This window comes from Salvelinus fontinalis, chromosome 13 (genome assembly GCF_029448725.1).
Source record: "Salvelinus fontinalis isolate EN_2023a chromosome 13, ASM2944872v1, whole genome shotgun sequence".
NCBI classification, from domain to species: domain Eukaryota; kingdom Metazoa; phylum Chordata; class Actinopteri; order Salmoniformes; family Salmonidae; genus Salvelinus; species Salvelinus fontinalis.
Genome location: NC_074677.1, coordinates 8,865,234 through 8,888,189, shown reverse-complemented (window position 1 = coordinate 8,888,189; position 22,956 = coordinate 8,865,234). Strand labels below are relative to the sequence as shown.

Here is a 22,956-nt window from a genome sequence, read left to right as displayed (position 1 = left end):
CAACTGCATTTTATCTATGGCAATTTGAAGTCACAGAGATACTGTGACAAGATCCTGAGGCCCATTGTCGTGCCATTCATCCGCCACTATCACCTCATGTTTCAGCATGATAATGCACAGCCCCATGTCACAAGAATCTGTATCCAATTCCTGGAAGCTGAAAATGTCCCAGTTCTTCCATGGCCTACATACTCACCAGACATGTCACCCATTAAGCATGTTTGGAATGCTCTGGATCGATGTGTACAACAGTGTGTTTCAGTTACCGCCAATATCCAGCAACTTCGCACAGCCATTGAAGAGGAGTGGGACAACATTCCACAGGCCACAATCAACAGCCTGATCAACTCTATGTGAAGGAGATTTGGCAAATGGTGGTCACTGACTGGTCCACGACCATACCTTTACTTTAAGGTATCTGAGATCAACAGATGCATATCTGTATTCCCAGTCATGTGAAATCCATAGATTAGGGCCTAATTAATATATTTCAGTTGAATGATTTCCTTTTAAGAACTGTAACTCAGTAAAATATTTGAAATTGTTGTATGTTGTTATATTTTTGTTCAGTGTAGTTTTACTACCCTATTATGTGGTTCTCTAAATTAATAGATTTTGACTGTGCTATATCAAATTAATTTACAACTTTTGGGTTAATACCCACTTAACTTTTAGGCTAATACCCACATAATTTTGAGCAATTTTCAAAAAAAATATATTCTTTATTTTTTTAAACTCCCAACATAAGTATTTTCTGGAGGTAAGGACAGTTTACAGTATAGACTGTAGAGTTTACATTTCAGTTCAACTTCTCCGCCATCTACCACTATTTCATCTTCCTGAACTTAAGAATTCTTTGTATTCAGTGCAAGCTAGCATATGGACTTTAGTATTCAACAATGGTCACTCTCAATGAGTTTGGAAAGTCTTGCATATTTAATGTATACTTCTAATCTCTCGAGGAGCGTGATTGAGGGTGCTTCAAACTTCAGGCACAGTTCAGAAGTGAATGGTTTGTTTGATAAATGCAGCTATTAATATAATCATAATGAAATACTGTACTCTTAAAATGGTTGGACTGATAAAGAACATTTGGATTGGGCTCATTAAATTCGGACAGAGACACCATTGAGTGACAGCTGTCCAAATGTCGATCTTACAGCCGAGAGTGATAGGACATCTCATCTTCTTGAACACAGACAGCCATGCTCAAACATTAGAGCCCACTCTATAGGCTGTCTGTGAACCTCTCTGGAAGGATATGCTCTACTCTTCCCTCTTGCACCTCGGAGATTAAAGTGTTTGACCGTCCCACTCCGGGCAAAATCCTAATGGAAGAGAAGAGGAGCTTATTAACGCTTATTTCTTCTCCCTCTCTCTCATCAATATAAACACTGAAGTCATACCTTCCAGAGGCCTGTTTTTGCTTGCTGGTGATGTCACCGGCATCCAATCAACCCGTAGCGCTGGGCTATGTAGGGGAGGCAGGGGGAGTCTTGGGTATATGCGCTCTCCCTCATCCTGTTATTTATCCGCCCATGCCAAGCACAAGAAGAACACACACAGATCCACATAGTAAACCATCATCCAACATTACAGCAATGTTTCGGCAACCGTAAATATGCCTGTTATAGTTATAGTGTTCAATGTAAGTGCCTGACTTCCATACCTTAAAAAGACAGAATGAGAGGATTTCTCTGTACTGAAGAAGCATTTTGAGCAGCTTCTGACGGCCCAGAATGAAGCTGTTTTGTGTTCATCCGACATGTAGCCAACTACAACGAAATGATATGATAATCATCCTCTGTTTAGTGTAAAGTGAGGTAATTAAGCTTTTATTTTGTGTTGACCTCCAGCCAAGGTGACTGTTGAAGCTTTTCATGCCTCTGAATATGGGCTTAATATACACTTTAAAAGCTCATGCCGTTTTTGCCTGCTTCACACCTCTTGCTGTACACGTTTTCCCTGCCTCTTGCTGTAAACATGAGTTAAGTCATTTGTAACATACAATAATATCCTTGAGTATAATTTCAGATTATTATAGCAATGAGATTTGTTATGTTTAAGTGTGTAATAGCACAACTGATATATATCTGGTTTTCAGGATTGATTTGCCAAGAATGAGTCTCTCCTCAACAAAGCGTAGTTCACAGTTTTCCTGGCTGCTGGCTTCCTTTCACCCTATAGTTCGTATACGGTAGTGCAGAATGTGATGTGCGAAACTTGAAACTTGATGGTTTACAAGTGTCACTGTCTCTGCTGCTCCTTGATTTGTTGCATTCACCGAGGCCCCTGACTATAGGCCTACTCCTATTCTAGCCAGGAAGTAAAAGTGAATTTTCCCCTCCCAGCAGCGGGAATTAGGAGTTGGTGAGACATTGGTCATTATGTTACAGTAACAGATCAATAATTAAGTACCAGGGAGAAACGAAAACCAGCAGACACCAGCTGGAGAGCAACATGGATGTAGAGCATTCCTATAGCAACCCACTGGCACTGGGTCATCCTCAAAGACAAACCCAATAATCCCCAGCATCCCTATGGGCCACAGAGGTGAGCAGACCACCATTTGATTAGCCGTATTGACTGGTAAAATGAAAGCACACTTCGCTTCCGGTTGTAAAGCCAAGCCATACATGTATTAGTAGAGGATCGATGCTCTGGTAGAACAGATAGCCCTGTGGACATATGTACACACAGCTTCATCGTAATAAACCAACAATGTCAAGTCCCATGTCAGTGTCTGCAGAATTACACTATACATACAAAATTATGTGGACACCCCTTCAAATTAGTGGATTCGGCTATTTCAGCCACACCCGTTGCTGAGAGATGTTAAAATCGAGCACACAGCTATGCAATCTCCATATATAACAATAGCAGTAGAATGACCTTACTGAAGAGCTCAGTGACTTTCAACGTGGCACTGTCATAGGATGTCACCTTTCCAACAAGTCAGTTTGTCAAATTTCTGCCTTCTTAGAGCTGACCCGGTCAACTGTAAGTACTGTTATTGTGAAATGGAAACGTCTAGGAGCAACGACGGCTCAGTGAAGTGGTAGGCCACACAAGCTCACAGAACGGGGCCGCCGAGTGCTGAAGCTCGTAGCGTGTACAAATCGTCTGTCCTCAGTTGCAACACTCACTACTGAGTTCCAAACGGCCTCTTGAAGCAACGTCAGCACAAGAACTGTTCGTCGGGAGCTTCTTGAGATCACCATGCGCAATGCCAAGCGTTGGGTGGAGTGGTGTGAAGTTCACCGCCATTGGACTTTTGAGCAGCGGAAACGTGTTCTCTGGAGTGATGAATCACGCTTCACCAACTAGCAGTCTGACGGACTAATCTGGGTTTGGCGGATGCCAGGAGAACGCTACCTGTCGGAATGCATAGTGCCAACTGTAAAATTTGGTGGAGGAGGAATAATGGTCTTGGGCTGTTTTTCATTGTTTGGTTGGCCCCTTAGTTCCAGTGGCACTGGAAAATCTTAACACTACAGCATGCAATGACATTCTAGACAATTCTGTGCATCCAACTTTGTGGCAACAGTTTGGGGAAGGTCCTTTCCTGTTTCAGCATGACAATGCCCCCCTGCACAAAGCAAGGTCCATACAGAAATGGTTTGTCGAGATTGGGGTGGAAGAACTTGACTGGCCTGCACAGAGCCCTGACCTCAACCCCATCGAACAACTTTGGGATGAATTGGTACGCCGACTGTGAATCAGGCCTAATCGCCCAACATCAGTGCCCGACTTCACTAATGCTCTTGTTGCTCTATGGAAGCAAGTCCCCGCAGCAATGTTCCAACATTTAGTGGAAATGTTTCCAGAAGAATGAATGCTGTGATAGCAGCAAAGGGGGGACAAACACCATATTAATTCCCATGATTTTGGAATGAGATGTTCGACGAGCAGGTGTCCACATACTTTGATCATATAGTGTATGTCTTGTAAATAAGGAAGTTAAGATATGTTCCATCCAAGTTTACAGCATGTAATGAAAGTCCAGTAAATGTACAGTGTGTGTGTCTGTGTGTGTTTGTGCGAGCGTGTGCCTTATCTTTCTCAAGTGAGTGTCTCAGACTCGTAGAAAGCCTCATGCCACGGCAGCAATGGGTGATGGTATCAAGACAAAGTGCTTTTTTTTTTCAAACACACAGAGCTATGTCCTTTATATTCCATTCCAAAAACTATTGGTCTTAGCTCAGGATGGAATTTGTTGTCGCCACCTTGAGTTATGACACCCGTAGTTCATGATTCTCTGTCATCACAAACAGGGTGCTCTCTACGTGAAATAAAAAGTAAACCAGGATGGTGGAAGTGGAGGAGGCTACTTAAAAGGCAGATGTTCTAACAAATAAGAAGACCTTATGGTTGAATAAGGTTCTGTGGCCCAATCAGTGTAATTTAGGTTAGGTCTTCTTGTCACGCCCTGGCCATAGAGAGGCTTTTATTCTCTATTTTGGTTAGGCCAGGGTGTGACTAGGGTGGGCATTCTAGTTTCTTTATTTCTATGTTTTCTATTTCTTTGTGTTTGGCCGGGTGTGGTTCTCAATCAGAGGCAGCTGTCTATCGTTGTCTCTGATTGGGAATCATACTTAGGCAGTCTTTTTTCCTTTCGCATTTGTGGGTAGTTATCTTTGTTAGTGGCACTAAAGCCCTGTTAATCGTCACGGTCATTTCTTTGTTTTCTTGGCGACATTCATTTCAAATAAAATAAATGTACGCTCATCACGCTGCACCTCGGTCCGGTCATTTCCACCCTGACGACGGCCGTGACACTTCTGTTTATGTTGGTTGAGGATGTACCACTGTATATCACGTTTTGTGAATATTGTACTTCATGAAATTTTTCAAGGAGGATTTCTTTTCTTACATTTCTTTATGTGAAAAAACAAACAAAATGTTTGTGGTTGATGTTGGAACTCTAAGACACAATGTGGATGGTATGCTAATAAAAGATGACCCGTTTGCTTCTAGGTTGCTTTCGGTTGGTTATTTCACCACAATTAAGTAATGTCGCCCCCTCTCCGTTTCCCAGGTGCCCACGGCGTGCGAGAGGAGCCCCAGTTTGTGACAACGCGCGCTGGAGAGAACGTCATCCTGGGATGCGACGTGGCCCACCCCCTGAACGGCCAGCCCTATGTGGTGGAATGGTTCAAGTTCGGAGTGCCCATCCCCTTCTTCATCAACTTCCGCTTCCACCCGCCTCATGTGGACCCGGAGTACGCCGGTAGGAGAACACCTCTCCCTCTTCATTAGCCCCAAACCACAGGTGTCAAAGGTGTTTTGCCGTTGGTCAGTTTTGTCAATTTTGTCACTTTGTACACCTATTTAGCCCCCTCTTCTACAAGGTGCCGAAAGCATTCCACAGGGATGCTAGCCCATGTTGACTCCAATGCTTCCCACAATTGTATCAAGTTGGCTGGATGTCCTTTGGGTGGTGGGCCATTCTTGATACACATGGTAAACTGTTGATTATTAAAAACCCCAGCAGCGTTGCAGTTTTTGACACAAACAATTGACATCAATAAGGGATCATAGCTTTCACTTGGATTCGCCTGGTCGGTCTGTCATGGAAAGAGCAGGTGTTCTTAATGTTTTGTACACTCAATGTAGTTTCTATATGCTATATGTTACCTGCTAGACCAGCCTTGGGCATGAATTCAAAGTAAAGCTGTTTAGGCAATTACTATAGTTATTGAATTTACTCTGAAATCGAGGCTGGTCTAGCAGGTAACGCTGTAACATGCAGCACATATACGTCACCCCTCATGTCACGTGTGCTCCCTCTCCGGCCTCTAGGTCACCAGGCTGCTCGTTATGGCACTCACCTGTCACCATCGTTACACGCATTATGACACTCACCTGGACTCCATCACCTCCTTGATTACCTGTCCTTTATATGTCACTCCCTTTGGTTCCTTCCCCAGGCGTCATTGTTTCTGTCATGTCTGTGCGTTGTTCGTGTTTCTTGTTTTGTATTATGTTGTGTTTATTTATTAAAACACTCACTCCCTGAACTTGCTTCCCGACTCTCAGCGCACATCGTTACACCTCAGCATATATACAAATCCCGGCCCCACCGCTACTCTGCATCTCCCCCCTCCCATATCATTTGTCTGTCTCAATAAAAAAACATTTTCAAATGATCCGAGAGGCTAAAGTTTTTTCAGATTCACAAGATCGAGTGTGTGTAAGGAAGGGAGCACGTTTGGGATTTTCACTGCTGTCTAGGGGAGGTTGTCTCTGTATAGCACATAACATCAACTCCCACAACCCTCCCCTAACACCCACAGTGGAAATCAAATGCTCTGTAAGAAATATCCCCTTCTCAGGTGCGAGAAGTGTGATACTGCTTGTGAAACATGACATATGGCTGATCTCTGCTTTAGCTATGAGACCATAATATTGTTGTTCTTTGACAGGTGTTATTAGATATAATGAATGGGTGTAAAATGTGCTTCAATTCTTATTGATAAAATACATCAATGTATAATGAGGGTGAAGATACAAAGATGTCTTCCTTTAAAATGGATAATAAACAACTCCATTGATTTTACAGGTGCATTTGTTCCTAGGTCATATCTTTCGCTATTAAAGGTATCCTAGAATGATCACAGTGGAAAACAATCTGCTTCCCTTTGATCCCTTAAATAACATCACTCCCATTAGATGCATTATACTGTTAATATGCCATATATGATTAGCACACTATAATCCCTTTGGTTGGGAGCCAGTCAATAGATTATCTGCAGTCTGCATCAGACAAAGTGGAGGTTTCTGTGAAAGTGCCTTTAACAGCAAAATCTCTAGGATTTGGAGTTGGAGGCAGTTGCTATGAATGCCCTCTTTATAATGTATTAGAAACGACTGATTATGACCGATAATCCAGCCATGAAGCAGCATAGTTAATACTGTAGCCAGATAGCTGACTGAGCAGCCAAGTAGCAAGTCACTTGCGTGTTTGATGTCACATGGTTCCATCAGAGACATACTATATTATATACTGAACAAAAATATAAACGCAACATGTAAAGTGTTGGTTCCATGTTTCATGAGCTGAAATAAAAGATCCCAGAAATGTTCCATACGCATAAAAAACGTATTTCTCTCATATTCTGAGCACACATTTGTTTCATCCCTGTTAGTGAGCATTTCTCCTTTGTCAAGATAATCCATCCATCTGACAGGTGTGGCATATCAAGAAGCTGATTAAACAGCATGCTCATTACACAGGTGCACCTTGTGTTGGGGACAATAAAATGCTACTCTATAATGTGTAGTTTTGTCACACAAAACTATGCCACAGATGTCTGAAGTTTTGAGGGAGCGTGCAATTGGCATGTTTACTGCAGGAATGTCTACCAGAGCTGTTGCCAGAGAATAAGCTGCCTCCAACGTCGTTTTGGAGAATTTGGCAGTACGTCCAACCGGCCTCACAACCACAGACCACGTTTAACCACACCAACCCAGGACCTACACATCCGGCTTCTTCACCTGGATCGTCTGAGGGGTTGCTGAGGAGTCTTTCTGTTTCTAATAAAGCCTTTTTATGGGGAAAAACTCATTCTGATTGGCTGGGCCTGGCTCCCCAGTGGATGGGTGGGCCTGGGAGGCCATAGGCCCACCCACTTGGGAGCCAGGCCCACCCATGACTGTGCCCTTGCCCAATCATGTGAAATCCATAGATTAGGACATAATGATATTATTTAAATTGACTGATTTCCTTAAATGAACTGCAACTCAGTAAAATATTTGAAATTGTTCCATGTTGAGTTTATATTTTTGTTCAGTATAGATAGAGAGTCTATAGGACTCTGGCCTCCATGTCAGTTTCTGGAAATAAAGACTCTTTATAATAACAGGAAATAAGAGCAAAGGAAAGGAATCCATAATCATGAGAAAGATGTGTTCCCTCAAAGGTCATCTGAATCATGTAAATATGAGAAATATCCTATTTATATTTTAATACACAACACAATGTAACTCCAAGTCAATCACACTTCTGTGAAATCAAACTGTCCACTTAGGAAGCAACACTGATTGACAATAAATTTCAATAAAGTCTCCTGGTAGCGCCTCCATGCTCTGGACGCTACGCTGACAGACACAGCAAACCTTCTTGCCACAGCTCGCATTGATGTGCCATCCTGGATGAGCTGCACTACCTGAGCCACTTGTGTGGGTTGTAGACTCCGTCTCATGCTACCACTAGAGTGAGAGCACCGCCAGCATTCAAAAGTGACCAAAACATCAGCCAGGAAGCATAGGAACTGAGAAGTGGTCTGTGGTCACCACCTGCAGAATCACTCCTTTATTGGGGGTGTCTTGCTAATTGCCTATAATTTCCACCTTTTGTCTATTCCATTTGCACAACAGCATGTGAAATTTATTGTCAATCAGTGTTGCTTCCTAAGTGGACAGTTTGATTTCACAGAAGTGTGATTGACTTGGAGTTACATTGTGTTGTTTAAGTGTTCCCTTTATTTTTTTGAGCAGTGTATATTTGTATTAAGCACATGAAACTCAGCAATGGCCTTTAGACAATCACTGGCCTTTGGGAAAAGGACAGACAACCTCTCAGAATAGCTCTGCTGACTTCAATAAGCTGTGGACAATCGGTTGGGGGAGAATACCCACCCAGGTGGTATACCATTGCACTTCAAACAGGAGCAGAAGTTGAAAGGCCTCCAGACCAGAAGTGCGTAACGGTAGAGGTGATGGGTCAAAAGTGTGTCGGACCATATGTTTTTGTCTTCTTCATCTGGGCGATTGGAACATTACAGCATCGATACGGAGCAAAGACAGAAAGGGCGTGTGGTAATTTACTGAGCATGTCCGTTTTAGAAAAGCTAAAATGAAACCTCATAGTTTATCAGACGTCGCCAGGGGCAGGATATGCTATTTTAATGGTTGTCCTCACAGTAAATGTTAATGAGAGCGGTTGAGGATTTCTACATCAGGCCAAAGTCTGAGCAGTTCTGTCGGTTAGGTTACATCGGAATCTACAACAGGGACACTGGGGACAAAGTATGCCTCTTTATGTATTGCTGACTATTTGATTAGGTTGAAGCTGCAAACTATACTGAAAAATATATAAACTTAACATGCAACAATTTCTAAGATTTTATTTAGTTACAGTTCATACAAGGAAATCATTCAATTGAAGTAAATTCATTAGGCCCTAATCTATGGATTTCACATGACTGGGAATACACATATGTATCTGTTGGTGACAGATACCTTTAAAAAAAAGTGATGGCGTGGATCAGAAAACCAGTCAGTATCTGGTGTGACCACCATTTGTCTCGTGGAGCGTGACACATCTCCTTCGCATAGAGTTAGTCGGTCTGTTAATTGTGGCCTGTGGAATGTTGTCCCACTCCTTTTCAATGTCTGTGCAAAGTTGCTGGATATTGGCGGGAACTGGAACATGCTGTCGTACACGTAGATCCATAACATAAGAAACATGCTCAATGGGTGAAGTATGGACAGTTTCTTTAATATTTTATTTCAGCTCATGAAACATGGGGCCAACACTTTGCATGTTGTTTTTAGAATTTTGTTCAGTGTAAATCACCATTTAGAGAACAATAGTCAACATAATCATTATATGGCTAAATGGCATCGAAGTGATACATTCCCCAATTGATTGTGATTAAAAACATTTTACTGGATCAAAGACGCAAATCATATGGACAGTGTTTTAGTGCATCAAGAGACAAATAATTGAAGGTGGTAGAACATTTTCAATCTTCTAAAATAGCTTCCAGCCATTATATCTAGATGGTAGGCGGTTTTTTATTTGTTGGAATATCTTTCAAAGGATTTATGCATCTCCTCTACAATCTTCCCTGTTGCTGTTTTTAGACAGCTCCTCGCACCCCGGTACAAATTACATTTGACAATCCTCACAGAGATTGACAACCCGTGCTTTAAACTATAGCCAATTTTTCCCTGCTGGGCTGCAGTAGCTACTGAACAGGGACCCTTTTCAATTAATGCTACTGCTGGATCCGAAGCTCTAGTTGTCGCTAACTGACTTCTGCTTCCCTCTACTGTGAGTTACAATGGAACATAGTGAGGATGGAACAGCGCTGGAACAGAATGAGGGTCAGCGTCAAGGCTAGGAATCAATAGCACTTCTTATTCACACAGAGGTCTGAGTTGTGCCCATTGTAGATTGGACTGCTGCTTTTTTCACCATGGAGGGCACTGAGGGGGCACTGCTTCCTCTGGGCGAAGGGCGGCCCTCCGTCTGTTGTGCCAACAGGGTGCATCTTTGTTTCGGTGCCGTGCCGTCTAGCCACCCCAAGCCAATGAAAAGGCTTTGTGTATTGGCAGGAAGGCATTTCCACTTTGTCTGAGAGAGGAACATTCATCTATGGTGTTTGGCTTGTTCCATTAGGAGCTACAAAGAGTCTGTCATACACCACATTCTGGGCCTAAATGAGACCTCAGTTCAAACACCATTGACTTGGGTCTGCATTTGACTGTCTTCATAGAGAATATGATACATCAAATCAAATTGTATTTGTCACATGTGCCGAATACAACAGGTGTAGTAGACCTTACAGTGAAATGCTTACTTACAAGCCCTTAACCAACAATGCTTTAAGAAGTTAAGAAGAAACACGTGTTAAGTAGAAAAATAGATAAGTAACTAAAAAAATAATAATAATAGAAAATAAGAGTAACAAATAATTAAAAGCAGCAGTAATATAACAATAGCGAGGCTATATACAGGGGTACCGAGTCAATGTGCGGGGGCACCGGTTAGTCGAGGTCATTGAGGTAATATGTACATGTAGGTAGAGTTAAAGTGACCGTGCATAGATAATAAACAGAAAGTACCAGTAGCGTAAAAGAGGGGTCTGGGTAGCCGTTTGATTAGCTGTTTAGGAGTCTTATGGCTTGGGGGTAGAAGCTGTTTTGGACCAAGAAGCCTTTTGGACCTAGACTTGGCGCTCCGGTACTGCTTGCCGTGCGGTAGCAGAGAGAACAGTGTATGACTAGGGTGGCTGGGGTCTTTGACAATTTTTAGGGCCTTCCTCTGACACCACCTGGTATAGAGGTCCTGGATGGTGGGAAGCTTGGCCCCAGTGATGTACTGGGCCGTACGCACTACCCTCTGTAGTGCGTTGCGGTCGGAGGCCGAGCAGTTGCAACTAGTCAAGATGCTCTCGATGGTGCAGCTGTAGAATCTTTTGAAGATCTGAGGACTCTTGCCAAATCCTTTCAGTCTCCTGAGGGGGAATAGGCTTTGTTATGCCCTCTTCACGACTGTCTTAGTGTGTTTGGACCATGATAGTTTGTTGGTTATGTGGACACCAAGGAACTATAAGTTCTCAACCTGCTCCACTGCAGCCCGTTGATGAGAATGGGGGCGTGCTCGGTCCTCCTTTTCCTGTAGTCCACAATCATCTCCTTTGTCTTGATCATGTTGAGGGAGAGGTTGTTGTCCTGGCACCACACGACCAGGTCTCTGACCTCCTTGCTATAGGCTGTCTCATCATTGTTGGTGATCAGGCCTATCGCTGTTGTGTCATCTGCAAACTTGATGATGGTGTTGGAGTCGTGCCTGGCCATGCAGTCATGAGTGAACAGGGAGTGCAGGAGGGGACTGAGCACGCACCCCTGAGTGGCCCCTGTGTTAAAGATCAGCGTGGCGGCTGTGTTGTTACCTACCATTACCACCTGGGGGCGGCTTGTCAGGAAGTCCAGGATCCAGTTTCAGAGGGAGGTGTTTAGTCCCAGGGTCCTTAGCTTAGTGATGAGCTTTGAGGGTACTATGGTGTTGTAGTCAATGAATAGCATTCTCACATAAGTGTTTATTTTGTCCAGGTGGGAAAGGGCAGTGTTGAGTGCAAAATCTGTGGATCTGTTGGTGCGGTATGCAAGTTGGAGTGGGTATAGGGTTTCTGGGATAATGGTGTTGATGTGAGCCATGACCAGCCTTTCATAGCACTTCATGGCTACAGACGTGAGTGCTATGGGTCGGGTTTCGGTTAGGCAGGTTACCTTAGTATTCTTGGGCACAGGGACTATGGTGGTCTGTTTGAAACATGTTGGCATTACAGACTCAGTCAGGGACAGGTTGAAAATGTCAGTGAAGACATTAGCCAGTTGGTCAGCGCATGCACGGAGTACACGTCCTGGTAATCCGTCTGGCCCTGTGGCCTTGTGAATGTTGACCTGTTTAAAGGTCTTACTCACATCAGCTACGGAGAACGTGATCACACAGTCGTCCGGAACAGCTGATGCTCTCGTGCATGCTTCAGTCTTACTTGCCTTGAAGCGAGCATAGAAGTAATTTAGCTCGTCTGGTAGGCTCGTGTCACTGGGCAGCTCTCGGCTCTGCTTCCCTTTGTAGTCTATAATAGTTTGCAAGCCCTGCCACATCCGACGAGCGTCGGATCCGGTGTAGTACGATTAAATCTTAGTCCTGTATTGATGCTTTGCCTGTTTGATGGTTCGTTGAAGGGCATAGCGGGATTTCTTATAAGATTTCGGGTTAGAGTCTCACTCCTTGAAAGCGGCAGCTCTACCCTTTAGCACAGTGCGGATGTTGCCTGTAATCTATGGCATCTAGTTGGGGTATGTACAAACGGTCACTATGGGGACGACGTCATCAATGCACTTATTGACGAAGCCAGTGACTGATGTGGTGTAATCCTGAATGCCATTGGAAGAATCCCGGAACATATTCCAGTTTGTGCTAGAAAAACAGTCTGCCTACCTTTGACTGCAAATAGATTAAGATTGCTTTAAAGGGTCTCATTGTCGTTGCTGATGGTCAATGTAGCAGGCATACGAGATCACCCAAAATAACCCAACATATGGAATATTCCAACATTCATCCCCTTGCAATTCCTGAGAACATTGCTGTCGAAGATTGCACATGGCAACCTTAGAGAAACATTGTCCCTGGTCTCTCAGAATATCAATGGGATCCCCAAACTGATGACTTTCCTTACACTTGCCCTAATACCAAGCCAAACCGGATTTCTCTGCCTATGCCCTGTGTTTCTATAGAAACAAGCACTCAGCGTTGGATCAGGCATTTTCTGAAACCAAAAGATTGTGTTACACTTGTTTCAAACAAAAAGAGCCACAGTAACGGTTACATTAACTGTGGCAAAGATACGGGAAGGTCCACCGAGTAGAGGACTGTATTTACCTGTACCTACACTTCCAGCATGTCCCACAACTTGGTACTATCTTCAACCTCCATGTCCGCGTAGTTTCCCCCCTCTCTCCCATCCCCACTTAATCACCCAGATAAAAAATATAGCTGACTTTTAAAGCAATCCTTCCTTTCTATTGGCCAGGCAGGCTGCGGCCCAGTTATCCTTCTGGAGTATAGATCTCCAACACTGATCTCCAATATTCGCTCCAGTGTGAGAGCCAACCCGCAACCATAGCCACGCTCCAGTATCAATGAGGAGAATCTCCAAGTAAGGCCCAAAAAAAGACTAGAGTTGCATAAGTTCCTCAAAGCGACAACATCCACATTGCCCTTCTGTCAAAGTTTATCAGAACTTATTAGGAACCTCTCAGGTTTGCATTGGAGCTAGTGTGAATTGTAGATGGCTCCTGTCACGATATTACCCCATTTGTTTTGATATGACAATCACTAGGTGTGACAGTCTGTGACAGTCTGACATGCACTGACAGGTATGAGGTAATTTGAGGAATGAGAGGAGAAGCGGGAAAGGAGGGACGAGTGTAACAGCTGGACTTGTGTCATCATTAGCTCAGAGAAGAGGTCTGACTTGAGTGGTACTCTAGACCTGAGGCTTCATGCTGCTGCCCTACCTCTACACACCAATTATGTATATAAAACCTGGATTACTGGTTCTATGTATTGGCCATTGAGAGACTTTGAAGCCACCGGTTGTAGGATCAGTCCTCCATATGTATGTATTTAACAATTTCTTATATACTTTTTATGTATAATTTTTATGTTTAGCTCACATAATATAATTTCAAAGTATGCATTAAGGTGTCTGTAATATAATAAATGTGTAAAAAAAATTAACGTAGACATGTATAAATGCATTTTTATACCTTCCAAAATATTTTTTTACAAGGGTGGGGGAGTGCCAAGATGGAGGCACGATGGATTCAACACAGTCATCTAGTGTATATATAAAGCATTGGTACATACAAAAAAATAAAGAAACACAGATATAGACATTCAGACAAACAGTATATTCAGATATAAACACATATGCATGTACAGTGGCTTCGGAAAGTATTCAGACCCCTTTACTTTTTCCACATTTTGTTAGATTACAACCTTAATCTAAAATTGTTTAAATCGTTTTTTTCCCCTCAATCTACATGCAAAACTGAAATATAACATTTACATAAGTATTCAGACCCTTTACTCAGTACTTTGTTGAAGCACCTTTGGCAGCGATTACAGGCTTGAGTCTTCTGGGGTATGATGCTTGGCACACCTGTATTTGGGGAGTTCTTACCATTCTTCTCTGTAGATCCTCTCAAGCTCTGTCAGGTTGGAATGGGATTTTCGCTGCACAGCTATTTTCAGGTCTCTTCAGAGATGTTTGATCGGGTTCAAGTCCGTGCTCTGGCTAGGCCACTCAAGGACATTCAAAGACTTGTCCCGAAGCCACTCCTGCGTTGTGCTGGCTGTGTGCTTAGGGTCGTTATCCTGTTGGAAGGTGAACTTTCGCCCCAATCTGAGGTCCTGAGTGCTCTGGAGCAGGTTTTCATCAAGGGTCTCGTTGTACTTTGCTCCGTTCATCTTTCCCTCAATCCTGACTGGTCTCCCAGTCCCTGCCGCTGAAAAACATCCCCACAGCATGATGCTGCCACCACCATGCTTCACCGTAGGGATGGTGCCAGGTTTCCTCCAGACGTGACACTTGTCATTCAGGCCAAAGAGTTCAATCTTGGTTTTATGCCTTTTGAAAGAATTCACTCATTTAATATATCAAAGATCAAATGGCTATGGTAGGGTACAAATCTTATTTTTCGGCTGAAGCAAGCATACACATTTTCTTCAGTAAATTTACCTAATCTTGTTTCTCTTGGCCTGAGAGTCCCTTAGGGGCCTTTTAGGGGCAAACTCCAAGCGGGCTGTCATGTGCCTTTTACTGAGGAGTGGCTTCCATCTGGCCACTCTACCATAAAGGCCTGATTAGTGGAGTGCTGCAGAGATGGTTGTCCTTCTGGAAGGTACTCCCATCTCCACAGAGGAACTCTAGAGTGACCATCGGCTTCTTGGTTACATCCCTGAATAAGGCGCTTCTCCCTCGCTTTCTCAGTTTGGCCGTGCGGCCAGCTCTAGGAAGAGTCTTGGTGGTTCCAAACTTCTTCCATTTAAGAATGGATGCCACTGTGTTCTCGGGGACCTTCAATGTCAGGTTTTGGCCAAGACTGTTTGGGTTTTGGTCACTAGATGTCCCCATTGCACCTTTTTTGTACCTTTTGTTTTTCTTGCTCTAATTATTGTTTGCACCTGTAGGTCATTCCCTTGTTAGTATTTAAACCCTGTGTGTTCCTTAGTTCCTTGCTCAGTGTTTGTAAGTTAGCACCCAGCCCCAGCCCAAGCCTTGTTTTATACAGATATTTCTCTTGTTGGATTTTCCAGAGGTTCTCTGGTTTAGTTCTTGTGTATTATTTGAGTAGTCTTTTGAGGTTTGTTTTTCCCTGCTGTTTTTTACCACTTTGTGGAGTTTCTTTTGTATTTTGGAGGTTTTCCATTTTGTGCCTCTTGGCTTTATTTTTGGACATTGTGGATTTAGTTTCTTTGCCTGAAGATTTTGTTCTTTTAATTAAACCACCATCTCTAGTACTGTTGTGTCTGCCTCATCTTCTGGGTTCTGACGATTATTAGTGACTGTTTCTCGCACCGGGTCCTGACAGAAACACTGAGCCATTATAATGAACCCAGAGGCAGCCAGTACCCAGGTTTTTTTTCTCCATGCTGTCCCACCACGAGGGACTGTCCAACGCCACGAAGCTGCTCTGGTTCAGCAAGAGGCCTTAATGGCTAGACATTCTCAACTTCTGTCAGAGATGCTGACTTCCATAAAGCAGATTTCGGATCGACTTTCCCCGGCAACCGCTTCTGCTCCAGTTCATCCGATTCAAGTGCCCCTGGCAGTTAACCCCCTGGCTGAACCTCGTCTGCCGCCTCCCCAACGGTTCTCAGGGGATCCGAGTGTTTGTAAGGGGTTTTTCACCCAATGTTCTCTCTCCTTTGAGCTGCAACCATCGTCGTTTCCCACCGACCGGTCCAAGATAGCATATATCATCACCCTGCTGTCGGAAAAAGCCCTAGCCTGGGCTACTGCTGTGTGGGATGCCCAAAGTCCCTGCTGTGCCAGCTACTCTACCTTTGCTGAAGAATTCAAGCGAGTGTTTCAAGGTCCTACCAACGGCCCTGACTCAGCCAAACAGCTCCTGACTCTCCGCCAAGGTCGGCGCAGCGTGACGGACTATGCCATCCAGTTCCGCACTGTGGCAGCAGCAAGTGGCTGGAACGACGAAGCGCTCACAGTGTGTTTTTTGAAGGGTCTTTCTGACACCATCCAAGATGAACTGGCCACTCGGGAACCACCGGACAACCTCGAGTCCCTTATCAAGTTGGCTTCACGCATAGACCAGCGTCTGAGAGAGAGAGAACTCAACCGTAGACCGCTCACCCTAGCTCCTATAGGTTCCAGCTCCGAGTCTCCACCTTTATCCTCGCTGGCTCCACCAGAACCCATGCAGGTTGGACGCATCTCCCAGGCTGAGAGAGACCGCCGGATGAGGGAGCGATGCTGTCTATATTGCGGCAAACCGGGCCATTTCCGCTCCACGTGTCCCGGGCTCCAGGGAAACGCACTCTCCCGTGCAGGCCTGGGAGGACTGTAACGGGAAACATAACCTCCTCCCATCCATCCAACTCCCGCCTGCTCATTCCAGTTACCCTTTCCTGGGACGACCACGAGTTTTCTCTTCAAGCTTTGGTAGACTCTGGAGCCGCAGGTAACTTCATGGATGGGGTCTGGGCGAAGGAGAATGGCGTTCCTTCTGAACCTCTGAGTGACCCCATAAGGGTTACTACGTTGGATAGAAGCCCTTTGGGATCTGGACTTGTCACTCGTGCCACTACCCCCTTGCGACTTTCAGTTTCCCAACACCAGGAAGTGATGATCTTTCATCTGATCTCCTGTTCCGAGTTCCCTCTCGTCCTTGGTTATCCCTGGCTTCACAGCCATAACCCTCACATCGACTGGTCTGTGGGCACTATCAAGCAGTGGGGTCCTACGTGCCAAGCCCCTTGTATCTTCCCGAGTTCCCAGAGTTCCCCTTCCGAGTCTCTAGAATCCATCGACCTGTCCCGAGTTCCCGAGTGTTACCATGACCTCAAACTGGTATTTAGCAAACAGAGGGCCACCAAACTACCACCCCATAGACTTTACGATTGCACCATCGACCTGTTTCCGGGGACCTGCCCTCCCAGGGGTCGGATCTTTTCCCTTTCTCCTTCCGAACGAGCTGCTATGGATACCTACATCAAGGACGCTCTGGCAGCAGGCCTCATGCGTCCATCTACCTCGCCGGCGGGAGCAGGGTTTTTCTTTGTGGCCAAGAAAGACGGTGGATTACAACCTTGCATTGACTACCGGGGACTCAATGCCATAACCGTCCGTAACCGCTACCCGCTACCCCTTATGGCCACAGCCTTTGAGCTGCTCCAGGAAGCAGTTGTCTTCACTAAGCTTGACCTGCGGAACGCATACCATCTTGTGCGGATCAAACCCGAGGACGAGTGGAAGACCGCTTTCAACACGCCTACTGGTCACTACGAATACTCGGTGATGCCCTTCGGCCTGACCAACGCCCCGGCTGTGTTCCAAGCGCTCATAAACGATGTGCTTAGGGATATGCTTAACATCTTCGTGTTTGTTTACTTGGATGACATCCTCATCTTTTCGAGCTCCCTTCAAGAACACACTAAGCATGTCAGACAAGTGCTCAAACGCCTCCTAGACAGCCATTTGTACGTTAAGCCGGAAAAGTGTGAATTCCATTCCTCTCGAGTACAATTCCTGGGATTTATAGTGGAACCCGGTCGAGTCCAGATGGACCCCAAGAAGGTAGGGGCGGTAGCGGATTGGCCCACCCCCAAGTCCGTTAAGGAAGTTCAGCGTTTCCTGGGCTTCACCAACTTTTACCGCAAGTTCATCAAGAACTTCAGCTCGGTGGCAGCCCCTCTCTCAGCTGTAACCAAGGGTGGCAACACAAGGTTTCTGTGGGGAAGAGAAGCTGAGACGGCCTTCCAAGGACTCAAGCAGCGCATCCTCTCTGCTCCCATCCTGACACTACCAACGGCGCATGAACCTTTTGTGGTGGAGGTAGACGCATCAGAGGTTGGGGTTGGAGCTGTCCTGTCTCAGAGGGGTGAAGACAAGAAGCTTCATCCTTGCGCCTTCTTCTCTCACCGGCTTACCCCGGCCGAGAGGAATTACGATGTGGGGGATCGTGAACTCCTAGCGGTTAAGATGGCATTGAAGGAATGGAGACACTGGCTCCAGGGGGCTTCTCAACCGTTTCAAGTGCTTACGGACCACAAAAATCTGGAGTATATCCAGCAGGCGAAGCGGTTGAACTCCAGACAAGCTCGATGGTCTCTTTTCTTCAGCCGATTTCAGTTTATCCTCACCTATAGACCCAGGTCGAAGAATCTCAAACCGGACGCCTTGTCACGAATCTACTCTCCTGCCATTCGAGAAGATACTGACATGACTGTCCTTCCGGCCGCTAAGATCGTGGCTCCGATCTCGTGGCAAGTGGAGGATTCCGTGAAACAAGCTCAAGCCATCGAACCGGGCCCTGGAGGAGGTCCTGCTAATCGGTTGTTTGTTCCCAAGGCAGCGAGGTCCCAAGTCCTTCTGTGGGTGCACTCCTCTCGCCTCACCTGTCACCCGGGCGTAGGTCGCACCTTGGAGTTCATCCAGCGTAAGTTCTGGTGGCCCACCATAAAAGAAGACGTTGCCACTTTCGTCAAGGCCGGTTCCGTGTGCTGCCAGGGCAAATCTTCTCACCTCCGCCCTCAAGGATTCCTTCACCCTCTATCTATTCCCCACCGACCCTGGTCCCATATCTCGTTGGACTTTATTACTGGCCTTCCTCCGTCCCAGGGTAATACTACAATCCTAGTCATCATCGACAGGTTTTCTAAGGCGGCCAGGTTGTTCCCTTGACCAAATTACCTTCTGCCAAGGAAACAGCTGAGTTGGTGATTAACCATGTGTTCCGAGTCTTTGGGATTCCGCAAGATATGGTTTCCGACAGAGGTCCCCAGTTCGCCTCAAGGTTTTGGAAGACCTTCTGCCAACTCATAGGGGCCACGGCCAGTTTATCTTCAGGGTACCATCCGGAGTCCAATGGCCAAACTGAGAGGATGAATCAGGAGCTGGAAACCACCCTCAGATGCATGGTTTCCAACAACCCGTCCACATGGTCATCCTTCATTGTTTGGGCCGAGTACGCGCACAGCACCTTGTGCTCCTCCTCCACTGGTATATCCCCGCATGAGTGTCAGTTTGGCTATGCGCCTCTATTGTTCCCGGACCAGGAGGCAGAAGTCAGAGCCTCGAGGTTCATCAGACGCTGTCGGCTTACGTGGAAGAAGGCACGTCTTAATCTTCTGCGTTCCTCTCAGCAGTACCAACGACAAGCCAACAGACGTCGCCGTCCCGGTCCTACCCTGTACCCCGGCCAGAGAGTATGGCTCTCAACTAAGAATTTACCACTACGGGTGGAGTCTCGCAAGCTGTCCCAGAGGTTCATCGGTCCCTTTAAGATTGCCAGGAGAGTCAATCCCGTTACTTTTCGCCTGCACTTACCCAGATCCCTTAAGATCAATCCAACATTTCACATTTCTTTATTAAAACCTGTTGTTTTTTCTCCCCTTATCCCGGCAGGCAGACCTCCCTCTCCGCCCCGTGTCATCGGTGGCCAGTCGGCTTATACCGTCCACCGGATACTGGATTCCCTCCGGGTGCAGCGGTCCTGGCAGTATCTGGTGGACTGGGAAGGCTACGGTCCCGAGGAGCGCTCCTGGGTTCCTGCCAAGGACATACTGGACCCTGACCTCATTCGTCAGTTCAGGACCCTCCACCCTGAGAAGGCTGGTAGGAACGTCAGGAGCCGTTCCTAGGAGGGGGATTCTGTCAGGTTTTGGCCAAGACTGTTTGGGTTTTGGTCACTAGATGTCCCCATTGCACCTTTTTTGTACCTTTTGTTTTTCTTGCTCTAATTATTGTTTGCACCTGTAGGTCATTCCCTTGTTAGTATTTAAACCCTGTGTGTTCCTCAGTTCCTTGCTCAGTGTTTGTAAGTTAGCACCCAGCCCCAGCCCAAGCCTTGTTTTATACAGATATTTCTCTTGTTGGATTTTCCAGAGGTTCTCTGGTTTAGTTCTTGTGTATTATTTGAGTAGTCTTTTGAGGTTTGTTTTTCCCTGCTGTTTTTTACCACTTTGTGGAGTTTCTTTTGTATTTTGGAGGTTTTCCATTTTGTGCCTCTTGGCTTTATTTTTGGACATTGTGGATTTAGTTTCTTTGCCTGAAGATTTTGTTCTTTTAATTAAACCACCATCTCTAGTACTGCTGTGTCTGCCTCATCTTCTGGGTTCTGACGATTATTAGTGACTGTTTCTCGCACCGGGTCCTGACATTCAATGCTGCAGAAATGTTTTGATACCCTTCCCCAGATCTGTGACTCGACACAATCCTGTCTCGCAGCTCTATGGACAATTCCTTCGACCTCATGGCTTGGTTTTTGCTATGACATGCACTGTCAACTGTGGAACCTTATATAGACAGGTGTGTGCCTTTCCAAATCATGTCCAATCAATTGAATTTACTTTAATTGAATTTCGAGTGCTGAGGATTTTTATTTATTTAATCCTTTTTAGAATAAGGCTGTAACGAAACAAAATGTGGAAAAAGTTAAAGGCACTGTACATACACTGATAGACAGAGATGAGTACAGATGGACACATGGCGTTATGATGACAAAAGCAGATGAATAGAAACAGACCTGCACATTTGCACACAGGCTAGGAATAAAGTCAGTTGTCCTATTAATAGTTATTTTCTATTTGCCCTCCTATAACATATGTTACATAACGGAAGTCACTCAAAAACATTGACTCTGGGGAGCGCGTAATGAGCCGTGGAGGGCTTTGATAATGTTGATGTTGTGTGTCATTGTGCCTTCAAAGCCCTTTGTTTAGCCCATATCGTCGGCCGCCATCTGTTATGAGGGGTTGCCAGATTGCGAGCAAAATCATAAATACCCCCCCTTTCACTGCTTGACCTGTAAAGAGTGAAAGCTGCTGTGACACTGGGCTGCTACACAAACCCTGTAGTCTTAGTTTTATGATGGATTCAAATTTGGTAGGCTCTCATATTTCTGTGCTTCATTTCTATGCGTCTGGTAGGGTGTTTGGAAGAGTTAGGAATGGCACTCGGCACGCCTGCCACCCAAAATAAAACAAGCACATCTAACTTACCGGTATTTCTTCAGATTTTGTAGAGCACAACAGTATATACAGGGTCCCTTCTTTTCATTTGTCATGCAAATTGAATTGCTATTTAGCAAGCAAATGTCACTTGGGAGAATACTAAAACCATTTCAACTCACCATTCTTGGATCCCTGGGAGCTATCCCTGATGCTAGCTAGCTAAAGAAACAAGAGGCATTTGTTATTAGCCTACTGTAGTTATTTGACCATAGACTATTTACTCACCTCACTTCTGTTCAAAGTTGTCATGTAAATTGTGGTTAGTCAATGTGCTAAAATGGATATTATTATTGCATATCATGTCCATGTAAGCTTGCTCCTGTAAGTACAGTGTTATGTGGCTACTGTAATAATGTTTGAGACTTGATTCGTGTCCAGTCCATCCAATCAGCATATGTTATGGGTAATTACTTTTTCACAAAAATGCTCCAGGGAGTAAGATATGAGCTACTGGCTCTCAGACTGGCTCACAGACTAATGTAAGTTAATGGAGTTAATGGAATACCCATCCCATGCCCTAGAAAGAAGAAAAAAAAGTACAGGTTCGGGGCCCGGTGGTTCGGAAAACCTGGTCTATATGATACAGTAGAGGGAGGATTATATACACTCTTAGAAAGAAGGGTTCTAAAAGTGTTCTTCATAGGAGAACCCCTTTTGGTTCCAGGTAAAAACCGTTTTGGTTCCGGGTAGAAACCTTTTGGGTGTCATGTAGAACCGTCTGAGGAAAGGTTTCCCAAACGGAACCCAAACGGATCTACTTGGAACCAAAATGGTTCTACTTGGAACCAGAAAGGATTCTTCAAAAGGTTATCATATGAGGACAGCCTCAGAATCGTTTTAGGTTCGAGTTAACACCTTTTTTCCTAAGAGTGTACTATGGATTATAACGTACTGAATAGAATGTTTCCTGGTTTGACCACTGTTATTAATCTCTCTCCCCTTCCTTCCTATCCCTCCCCCAGGCCGAGCCAGTCTGCACGGCAAATCTTCTCTGCGGATTGAGAATGTGCGCTCAGACGACCAGGGCTGGTATGAGTGTAAGGTCCTGATGTTGGAGCAGCAGTACAACACCTTTCACAACGGCAGCTGGGTGCACCTCACAGTAAATGGTGAGTTAGGTGGACGTCACAGGCACACACGCACACACACACGCACACAGTCCATCACTCTCTCATACACACAATTGCACGCCCACCCCTCCACACACACACAGACACCTGTCGCTGTGTTAACAGACACCTCAGACAGACACGCAGCCTCCCCCGGTCCCTGGTCACAGCACATTAGCTCAGTGTCATCAGCGCTGTATGACTTACCCAGAGCTCTGGAGAGGAGCCAGTCATTTAGGCCCCAGGTCCCTCCGTTCTACCACTGTCCAACTGTCACGCCTCTGCTAG

General features: G+C 45.3%; 1 protein-coding gene across 6 annotated transcripts in view; it reads left to right on the top strand.

The window, feature by feature from the left end:
- The window catches only part of LOC129868038 (protein turtle homolog B-like), a 193,598-nt gene that overhangs the window by 32,190 nt on the left and 138,452 nt on the right, over window positions 1–22,956 (top strand). For all 6 annotated transcript variants that reach the window (XM_055941607.1, XM_055941606.1, XM_055941611.1 and 3 more), the window contains exons 2-3: window positions 5,039–5,230; window positions 22,522–22,668. In XM_055941607.1, coding sequence (XP_055797582.1) covers window positions 5,039–5,230; window positions 22,522–22,668 — 339 coding nt within the window. The remainder of the gene's footprint in view (window positions 1–5,038; window positions 5,231–22,521; window positions 22,669–22,956) is intronic.